The 11,481-nt window shown below is 39.1% G+C and overlaps 1 protein-coding gene across 2 annotated transcripts in view; it reads left to right on the top strand.

Annotated features, from left to right (window-relative positions):
• The window catches only part of lcor (ligand dependent nuclear receptor corepressor), a 99,092-nt gene that overhangs the window by 68,100 nt on the left and 19,511 nt on the right, over nt 1–11,481 (top strand). For both annotated transcript variants that reach the window (XM_046048070.1, XM_046048078.1), the window contains exons 3-4: nt 1,445–1,524; nt 6,276–6,408. In XM_046048070.1, coding sequence (XP_045904026.1) covers nt 1,445–1,524; nt 6,276–6,408 — 213 coding nt within the window. The remainder of the gene's footprint in view (nt 1–1,444; nt 1,525–6,275; nt 6,409–11,481) is intronic.

The raw sequence follows: 11,481 nt of genomic DNA, 5'->3' as shown, positions 1-11,481 counted from the left end.
CCTGGCTAAAACACATAAGGTGCTATACATAACAAAGAGTGTCATCTACTGCTATTTTTATTCATTAATTCTATGGCAGCGGGAACAAAAGTATTCCTATATCGTTTGGTTCTACACCTAGTGGCAGCAAACCGACATCCAGAGGGGAGGAGCTGAAACTCAGCATGTAAAGGGTGGGAACAGTCTCCAATAATGAAACTCGCCTTATGCTGTAACTGAATTTATATATATCCAGTTCATCGTTCAACTGTGTTTTCTGTGAATTTACCTTTGCTCTGCCATCATCAGTGTTTTCCCAACCAATTTTCCCCAGTTTTCAGAAACAGATTGTGTATAATACCCATCACATTTTCCCAGTTATTGCTGGTATCAAGAAATGTCTTGTTTTCTCTGGTCAACAGTCAAAAGCCCAATGAAATTGGGAAGGAAGTTTTGGGCAGAATTTTCTGTTGACTAATAAATTATCTGACTAATCCTTGCTGCTCTAAAACAAATTATTGTGTATTTACATTTTTTCTTCTTTTATTGCATTCTTTCATGCATAAAATGTAGGCTTAAAACTTCTCCGCTTTATAGTCCAAAGAGACAGGAAAAAGCTGTGAGGAGAGAGAGAGGACTGAAAGCAGGATGTTTAAGCTTCATAATGAGCAACTGAACTACCAGGAGACAGCAGTAAATTTCCTCATCCCACTGAATATGTTTAACAGAATTCAGTCTTGGAAAGGGGTGATTAGTTCTTTGCAAATCGTGCTTTAGGGCATGAATTCTTCACAAACACACACACACATAAGCATTCATGCAGTGTTGATGGTCTTTAGGCAACGATGTACTCAATAGTGAATTGAGCTTATCTGTCAATCACAGGAGTGGTTAATTTTTTCACAGCATACTTGACATATAAAGTTAGTCATCGCTATAATTTAATCACTGGCTGTAATTAAAAGTGAATAATTTTAATGCTCTTGCTGTTGTCGTTTGTGGGCCCTCAGCTGTCACTCTCTGCTGGATGTTGAATGAAAACAGACAGTGTGTTTGGATTACTCTGTTGATTCATCTGCACCTGAATTATAGCTGGTTTTAAGATTCAGCCTGTATCTGGATATTTAAACTGAACTAATACAAGAGTCACACATAGTGCAAACAATACCAAAATATGAACCTATATTGAAAAGAAAAAACAAGGGGGGGAAATGGGAGAAAGAAGGCCGTTTGGCTCTTTCTTTTGTGCTCCATACTTTGCTTGATAACAGGACTGGACATATGAACTGTGTATAGTTGGGATTTTGGAAAGCTAAAACCACAACCTCAAAAGTTGGCTTTTTTTGGTATAGGCCAAAAGTCCCCTGACTGCTGAATGTCTATAATCAATTTGACTGTGGGATTATTGGATTCGGAGTTTGTCATGCTTTAACGCTGTTTCTTTCTGTCTCCCTCTCTTATCCAGACTGCGAGCCTGAGGAAGTGTCTGACTGGTCCTTCGATGAAAACTGTCTTTTCTGCTGCTTAAGACACGAGAAAGTCAAGGTAGGAGATGTCACAATATTTTGTCGTCTTTTGTAGCCATGCAATGACGTCTTTTGTCATTATATGGCTTTAATTCATGTTGAAGCCCGGTGGGTGTTATCACTTTCACCTTACAGCATAAAGGTCCTTGGTTCAAACTGACTCGAGCTGGCCCGGGCTGAGGTTTTCCTCAGACTTTTTAAATGCAGTATGCCCTTAACCGAAGTGTCTGTCTTGTCCTTTATAGTATAGTATAGTATAGTATTGTATGCAGCAAGTGTAAATTCTATTTTATTTATAACCTTTCTCTTCTATCGCTCAGCTTTCTTACTAAGAGTTAGATGAGAGGATTAATATCACTCTCATATCTGTGCAGTAAATATGGAGAGAGAACCTGCAGGCAGTTAGCTTAGCTTAGCATAAAGACTGGAACTCCCTTTGAAAACACAACTTGCCATTGTACAGTAGAGGGTGACACAGGAGTGGATCCACCGATGGAAACACCGATAAATGTGTGTGCATACATACTAGACAAATGAGAACATAGTAATTAGTAAAATTTAAAGGTGCTGGTTGGCAGATTTATTAAAATTTTATTTCTTTACCTTTGGAGAGACCCAGGTTGTTAGTTTCCACAGCTTACCCCGGAGTCACACAGGCGGCGGGTGCGCCACGCCACGGCCGTGGTTTTGACCCGTCCTCAGCCCTGCGTCCACTCACATTGGAAGTATTTCAGAAGCGTTTCAGTGGCGGAGCGTTTAGCCTGCCCCACATTGTTGACTTGTTGTTTATTTGTCATTTTGTGTGCTTCTACAACCCATCACAGCGCTCTGTGAACCGTTTTCCCCCAGTTTCCCGCAGGGCCGAATTTCCCACATGGAGCATTTCAGAATAAGAGCGTTTTCCCTGCCTGATTTTGCTGAATTGTTTAGATTTAGTTGATTTAGTAAGTTGTTCTTGATGATTGTGCTTCTACAGTGGGTAAGAAGGCTACATAGTTAAATTGTTCTTTTTTGGTCTGGTTTAACTGTGTTTGTTGTTTATATATATATATTATCGGGAGTCTGTACAAGGTATTTTATTTTGAAAATCGACCGGATTCTGTGTCTGACTTCCTGAAATAGACCGGCTGCCTATTCTTGCGCAGCGGGACACTTCTGGGACACGCTGCGGCGCTTCTGGTGTGAGCACAAGCATTGACTACAATGGCAGCGATTTGCTCCGGCAGCCGTACCACGGCGCACACAAATCCCGGACTTTGTCATGCCAAGCTAACTGATTCCCAGCTGTAGTTTCACATCTTACTCTCAGCAAGAAAGATAATAAGCATAATTCTCAAAATGTCAAACTATTCCTTTAAACAAAACATAGGTTTTATGAAAATGAAGATTTTTTTTTTTTACTTTTAAACCACAGACAGTATTAATTATTGGGTTTAAAATATGAACTGTGCAGCATTTGACAGACTCTTTTTATCCAAGGCTTACAACTAATTATTTTGGTTTGGAAAAAAATACATCTCAAACATATTTAAGAATATGTACTGTGTAGAAAATATAATAAAGCAACCGAAGAACATGTGCTTTCACTACTTTTTGTGTGTGATAGATAACATTGGGGGCGGGGGAGGACGTTTCCTTGTAACATAAGACAACAAAATAGAATGTAAATCAATGCATATTTCCATTACATTTTTTCATAAGAATATTCTGCAGAATAGAGACGAATTCTGCTATATAGCACTTTTCTGAAGTAATTTCTTCTGTGAAGTAATTTCTTTCCTTTGTCCACACGTTTTGTGTCTTTTTGTCTGCCTCAATTTTTTCAGCCTTCTGTTGGAAGCTCCACATCTTTGTCTCTTCTCCTCCTCCTCCTCCTCCTGCATACTTGGTATTTGTGTTGTTCAGGCATCATGGTCTTGACCCCAATTTAGCTTATGAAAGCAATGCGACATAAAGATTTGGAGGTGTGAGTGTGTATATATGTGTTGGTGTGTGCATGTATGTGAAAGGAGGAAGATGGTGAGATGGGTGTAAAAAGACTCCAGCGCTTCTTCTCGGAGTTTCTTATCGGCTTATATAGTATCTATACAACAGTTATACATTTATTGAACTGCTACTTAATACACCCATGCATATGCACATTTATGGACATTGTGGTGCCTGCTTCTGCTGTAGACAAAGCATTCATGTGACGCAGCCACTCACCATTACAGGCCTCCACTCCAATGCGTTAAAGAACAAAAAGAGCAGGGATGTTAGGGGGGTAACTGCAATGGCCCCTATTTAATTTCAGACATGGACCCTTGTTGCATGTCACCCCCTTCTCTCATCACTATCATGATGCACTGAATCAGTTTTATTTTGCAGAACTTTGAATAAACATGTGCAACTGTTAAACGGAAACAAAACATCTATTTTCTGCGTCTCATAGGTTGTTGACCAAACAATCTCACCTCAAGGTCGACTTCATCACTCATTCTGGAGCTTTTGACCTCAACACACCATTCGAAGAGGGAGTTTGCTCAGTTGTCATGGAACTCTTGATGTTCTACCTTGCCATTATTCTTTAGTCCTTTATGAGGACTTCTTGTCCATGTTTTCCATCTCCGTCTTTATTTTAGGGATGTGACTGAACAAGTGAATAAGGGAGGGAAGGAAGTTAGGGGGGGCGTCCTTCCCTCTGCCAGTTGCTTGTTTTCAACTTGACCCCAGTCCGACCTCTGAGGCCAGCCATCTGTCTCCTAAAAACATCCTTGATTCACACCCCCACCAACCTCCTTCAACCCCCTCCATCTGTCTCTCTCTGTTTCTTGTGTACCTTTTTTTTGTATCTCTCTGCTCATGCTAATAAAGCCATGCTAACGCTCAAAACATCACATTGTTGTTGCAAGACAACAACAAGACAAGAACCTGTGTGTAATACAGTAATTACAGATACGACTTGGAAAAAAAAATCTAAATCAATCAACATAGCAAAATCAATTAAACAAATCCCAAAAGGGATTACAGGAGATCTCTTCAGCAGTGTTGTCTGACTGGTCAATAATTACATTAGCCACTTCACAGTGTGCAAATCATAATAAGACAAAATTTGCAGTGGCCATAATTGTATTCCTCTTCGCACTCAACACAGTTTTCATCTTTTATTCATCCGCGAGCTCTCTCTGTCTCACTGTTATTACCCTGTGCTTGTTTGTAAAATGCAAGAGGAGCTTCAGTGGGCGTCAACAATTGATTCATTGATCTGAAGCCATGCAAACTGCCAGCAGACAGAGAGAGCTGAGGGGGTTCAACTAAAGAGAGGGTTACTAAAGAGAGGGAGGAATAGTGAAAGCCTTAAACACACTCTCATCTCCGTTTGTTGCTTTGACTCTTGCCATTGATGAAAACAGACCGACACACATTGAAGTTCCCTGTTTAGTGTTGTAAAGACAATAACAACACACTCACTACAACTCATAACCGCAACACACACTGGTATTAACCCTGTCTCCGTTTCAGAGGCTGAAATCACATTCTCTCTCTGTGGTTGTTCCTTTCATAATAATCTCTCATTAGCAGACCCTTGCCTCTTTAGGCTCTGAACCTTGGCTATCCTGTGGAAGCCGTTTGATTGGCTGTCAGCTTGAAAAGGCAACAACAGCACCTCAGCAGAGAAGTGAGCTGTCTCCCAGTAGTGTCATTTTATTGGTTATTAGCTTGTTTTCACATGACACTTTGTTTTTTATTCTGCACAGTGGCACTGGCTGATTAATGATTGTGTTCACCCCGTTCCTTTCCTAAAATGTGACTTCACAGCAGTTTGTAACTAGCACTCACCAGACGAAGCTAAGTGCCAGGTGGTGTTGGGGGAGCACTCAGATGGCTCAAAGAACTGACAAGCAGCGGCAGGAGGGAGCAGAGTTTAGGACAAGACTATGTATCACTTGTAAAACACAAAATTATTTGTGGATTGCCACAGTAGAGCGATAAGATTTTTTTTCATATAGGATTTTTCGAATCCATACATCCAAAAATACTAAATCAGTACAATTTAAAACATCATCTTAAAATTCTCAGAGACCTACAAAATCGGCTGTTGGCAATTCATATGTACATTAAAATACACAAACAATGTGTGCTGAAATTATTGATGAATTAATTGATTTGTCCATCAAACAATTACTCAACAATCATTTTAATCACCATTATTTACGGTACATTCGCTGGTTCTACGTTCTCAAATGCGAGGATTTATCTGTTTTATGTCACTATAAATTAAGTATGTTTGGGTTTTAGACTGGACATCTGAAGATTTCACCTTTATTATTCCACAATTAATTGAGTGATAAAATGAGATATAATTGACAGGTTAATCAATAATGACAATTGTGAGTTGCAGCCCTACAATTATGAATGTGAACATTAAAAAAATGTGTTTCATTATGAGCAAAGACCAACACACTCAAAATCAATATATGCACCTATAGAATTGGAGCAGCGTCTACCATTTTCAGGCCAAAGGGATGGATGGTTTTACGTGTACCTGCAGCTACAACACATCTTCTATTGGCTTACACAGCAGGGTAGAGCTATGGAAATCTACACCTGGATGTGATTAAACAGTCAAAATTAAAATGAATGTCTAGTTGCTGCTGATTTTAACCTTCCTTGGATATCTATCACCTGGATGACTGAGAATCTTCCCAGACATCGAGCATATGAGGAGTTTATTTTTTGACAGAACAGGCCTTTACTCACTCATTTGTCTCTATGCATTTTTCTGTGTAGGAGTACGGCGTAGAGAGAGGTGGAGGCAGCCAGGTGCTGTCGGAGTGTGAAGACATCAAACAGGAGCAGCATCGGATCAGCCGGCTGGAGAGACAAGCCCAAGACTTCCTCAATGCTGTATTCCACAGAAAAGGTAACGCACACACACACACACACACACACACACACACACACACACACACACACACACACACTCCTCATCAGACTCATCTCAAACTTAGAATTTCCTGAGGCTTTTGAGATGTCATAAAATTTGGTTAATTCTTGGGGAAATCAGTATCTGGCCTGCAAAAGAGTCAGCTGTACTTCGGAATATCTGTAGATATTCATTAGTTATTTGTTGAGATCAGAGACATTGCAGCAGATTGATGATTACAAACGAAGTTTTTTCAGGTACCAAAACTATGGGTTTTTGGAATAAAAGTAGGCATTTTGGTTTTACCTTCATTGAGTTGTGAAAAGTTGTGTGTCGTCTGCATAAATATGACAATTTTGTGTAGTTTGGATGAAAAGGGGACCACGGAAAAATTCCTGAGGGACACCACATGTAACTTTCGCAAAGTTTTACAATTGGAACAAAGACATTTCTGCCCTCCAGTTAGACCCTAACTTGGATAAGATCTGTGCCAGAGAGGCCGACCCACTTTTCCAACCTGTACTAACAGTGCCATCATTACTTTGAGAGGCCATGTGGGAAACTCCATAGAAGGTTATTTTACATGGTAGTATTAGGTAGATCTGAGGACGAGAAACTAGTGCTGAATCTGGAAGGGTGGAGACTTTCAAAGTAGGGGAAGTGATAGCACCAGATCAGCTGACTGTACACCAATCCCACGGAGAAACACCACAAAACAATAGACACCTGTCAGTTTAAAAGTGTGAATTTAGGATTTATTGAAGGACTGTTGCATTTGTTTTAGCTAGGTGAATCCAATAAACTAGGCGTGTTATCACAGATATGACTCGTTATTTTCCAGCACAGACTAACAACTAATAGTTCATTACCCATTAATTACCATAAATATTGACTAAATATATCATGAATCTGAATTTATGAACTAAAAAAAATTGGGTCTGGTTTCACATTTAAGTGATGGATGACAATGCACATTGCTTTAACTTTCATTCAGTTGCTCATTTTTTATGTGTACTGTCGGCTTTGTTGCAGGGCTCAAATCATCACCCATTGAAAGTCAGAATATTTGCTGATTTGCCATTATCCACTCCTAACTGGGAGTGTATCATGTTCTGTCCTGAGGCAGGCAGCTATTTTGTGACAGAGGACAGCTGAGTGTTTTAAACGGTAGCTTCTGTTGTGTTATTTTCAGGGAGGGAGAGAGGGAGGAAGACGATGTCTGTCCAATCAATGCCCGACCCCAATCAATCTGGCTTCACTCACACAGGCAAAGCTGCCTGTGGAGCTGCCATATATAGACAGAGAAACAGTCACACAGGACACATACACTAACACACACTCACAGCCATTTCTACAGTGACAGACCTGCACAGTACACAGTCAGGCAAGCAAACACTGAAAAGCAAATGAACATTCACCATTCACCAACATGAAGGAATAAGGTTCAGGAATGCGTTGTCATGCAGCATCACTGATCTGCCATGTATAATGTACTGCACAACACTTGCAGTACTCGTTTATGATGATACAGTATGATTTAAAGCATCCCACTCAACAATAAGCCTCAACAATTTTGATGATGTAATGTTAAAAGCGAAAGACGTTCACTACATCCACTGCTAGATGTTGCAAACCAGTCATAACTGATAGGGCTGTTACCATTTTGACAACCTCGACCAAATAATTGTGCAGTTGTCTGACAAAACATAAAGACATATAACTGACAACATCTGCTGTGTAAGAACACAATCTTATGGACTGATGAGACCAAAATGATTCTCTACCAAAGTGTGGAGCATGCATTTCACCTCCTTAAGTGGAGACTGAAGGGAGAAACTGAAAGAAGCTGCGGTAAAATCCTGGAATAGCATCACAAATGAAGAATGCAACAGTTTGGTGATGTCGATGGGTCGCAGGCTTGAGGCAGTTATTGCAAGCAAGGGTTATGCCACCAAATACTAAATTATATTTACTTTAAGATTATTTGTTCCATTACTTTTACTCCATTACTTTTTAATGCTGTGGTCTAATACAAAGGGTGATATGTCCTAAGTCATTTAACACATGTAGATGTGAATACCAGGAAATGAAAGCTGAAATTCTGAACTCTTGTCTCATACTCATCTTCTGATCTTAAACCCAAATGTCTTCAGTGAACAACAAAAACAAAGGAGTTTGCCTTACCGTTCCATTACTTTTGGAGGGGACTGTAGATTTTAGCTGCAGAGATTGGCCTCTGTCAACTTGCTGCCTTGGGAAGCTTCCTCTTTCAGGGTGGACGGCAGAGTTTCTGAACTAGTCATGGAAATGTTTTACAAATACATGCAGCTACCAAATCACTCTGCTTTCTTGTAGTGAGGCGAGACCTCTTGTCTACCTTTTGCACAACGGCCATTTCCTAGCAAACACAGTACACACAGTCACTGCACGCTGGGGTTTCTCAAGGTGGCAGCTTGAAAACAGCACCTGTCAAAATGGAGCTATAATTAGGGCTCACTTCCTAACTAACCTGTTTCCTGGTTTTTCTTAGCATTAGAGGCCTGTTGATTGTGGAAGAGGGGGCAAAAGGCCACACAGGGTATCTACATACTAGAATTACTTCTTAACAGAGTCTGTTAATTGCTTGAACTTATTGGGTCTTTGACAGAGCACAGCAAATACTTTAATATGTAGTTTAAGCTCTTTTATCACCATATTAACAAGATCATTTCAGTGGCAAGGATTACACAGTGTGATGTTTAGGTGGAGCACAGAAGTCAAATAATAATAATAAGGGATTAAGCAATCTGTTGCAAACAACAAATGGCACCAATACATGTCTGTGGCACAGCTTTAAAGTAGCCTGTGTTTGAAATGAAGTCACAGTTAGATGATTAGAACTAAAACACTGCTGAAATAAAAAAAAGTACAGGGATAATAAAACTGCTTTGGTAGTTTCTGTATTCCCTTGATTAGAGGTTTTAGAAGTTTGACGAAAAACTGGTATTCCATAAAGTTCAATATATTGTTATTCAGTAGGGTTTTGGCGTAAATTTGTGTCACAAATGTAACAGTAGGCTTTGACATAATAAGTTTTTACCTCTTTGTTTTCTTGCTGCCTTTGACTCAAGTTTTTTTTTATTATGTCATGTTTTGACATTTCCATTGTTCATTGTCATGGCACTATAATCATCTGTAGGACACCTTTGTTATTTTGTTTTGATAACATTGTTAATTCTCACAGCACCTAAATGAAATGCACAATCACAGCAGTTGTGCAACACATACAGGCATTGCTAACTGTAGGATTGTGACTTGTGAAAAAAACATCCATTGTTTAAATGCTGTTGTAAGCCTAATTATTAATTTATTTGAAAAGAATAATTATTTTGATTATATAACACAGTTTAACACAGATAAAACACACATATAAAGATTAGGGATAAACTTATGTCATTAAAAGAAGACAAACCAGCAAGAATAAAAAAAAATAGAAAAGTAAAAAGGATTTAAAGCTGACTCTCATCAAGAAGAACTTTATTCTATTCTAGTATTTTTCACACATTTCCTTTTTCCAACCCTTATCTCATTTAACCCTTAGCTTCTTTCGTTGGAGCACACAACCTGATGTAACAGCAGTCAAGTTATGAGCCCCCAGATATGAGTTGAGAAAACTGGGCAATAACTTTAAATAACTGAAAATAACATGAGGAAGAAACATTAGAGTTAAAAACAGGAAGCATGCTGGGAAAGCAGATGTGAGTCATGACTGGAAAATAGCAGCATACCTGCTGTACACTGATATTATGGTAACCTTTGCTCAATACGCATGATAAAGCGCTGTATATATTGCACATGCATTGCAGAATATATTTGATGTTTGGATTATTGCAGCATAACTTCAGGATTCACTTTCTGGGCTTGTGAATTGTTTGGAGGATTTAGGGTTTTGACTCTGTAGTCGTCATTGTCGGTGTTTTGCTCAATTTGTATTGACTGCTGAGATCAATGACCAGTGTTTGATGTGGGTTTGTTTTGTCGCAGTATGGGATAAAGTATGACATCTGTATTGTCTCCTAGACCTAGTGGTCTCCTGGTACTTGTTGCACTTTGATGATTTGAAGCATTTTGATACAATACGATGTAATACAATGATAATATATGGTGCGTTACAAAAGGATATCGTACGATACCAAAATTTGACAATACAGTACGGTATGATGTGTTACAAAACATTTTTGTTCTTTTCCAGTTGTACAGCTTGTCCTGAGTCTAAATAATCATCAAAATGTTCATAATATTGTTTCCTTTGTACTCACTATAGCAGGGCTTGCACCTGGCAGTGTTGGAGCCGTAGCCCCCCCTATCCCATGTGTACAAGCCTAAACCATCTGTGACATTAACCACCGCAGTGTGTATAAGTTCTGCAGCCAAACTTATGAAAAGCAATCAATAGTAATCAATACTAAGTGTGATCAGCATACTTGCCATCCTCCAGACATCATAGCCAAAATTGGAAGACCAAACCTAAGCTGGTGTTGGGGAATGTTTCTCCGGAAAGTATGTATCAATCAGAGACTGTTTTCCTTCATCATCCATCATTTCTAGTGAATTTATGGACTACATTTTTTATAGAAACGCAAAAGATTATGTTTTATTTGAACACTGGAGGGGACAGTTACTAGGTGAAAATTGTGAACATTAAACAATTTCCTGCCTTCTGGTGAAAATTCCTGCACCAATTTCTGCATTTTCTGCATCAATTTATGGTGGCAATGTCTTTATTTATATAAAGAGAAACACAAAATTCGTGCCACAGGTAAAATTTCAAAATATAAAAAATTTAAATAATAAAAAGCAGTAAGGCTCTTAGGCATTCTGTAGCTATTGCCTTTAAATATGTTTTCTCCTGTAGATCAACTTTTCTCATTTAATAAAATCCCTGTGTGAGTCAACACAGTCTCATTCAGTTTAGTCTTCCTTCCTCTTTTGTGTCTAGGCTCAGAAATCAGAATCAGAAATACTTTATTGATCCCCAAGGGGTAATTCTTTTGGGGAAGCAAATTCCTGAAATGTGCTGACCTGGCACCT

This window comes from Micropterus dolomieu, linkage group LG01, assembly GCF_021292245.1.
Source record: "Micropterus dolomieu isolate WLL.071019.BEF.003 ecotype Adirondacks linkage group LG01, ASM2129224v1, whole genome shotgun sequence".
Classification (NCBI taxonomy): domain Eukaryota; kingdom Metazoa; phylum Chordata; class Actinopteri; order Centrarchiformes; family Centrarchidae; genus Micropterus; species Micropterus dolomieu.
This window is presented reverse-complemented; position numbering and strand designations above follow the sequence as displayed.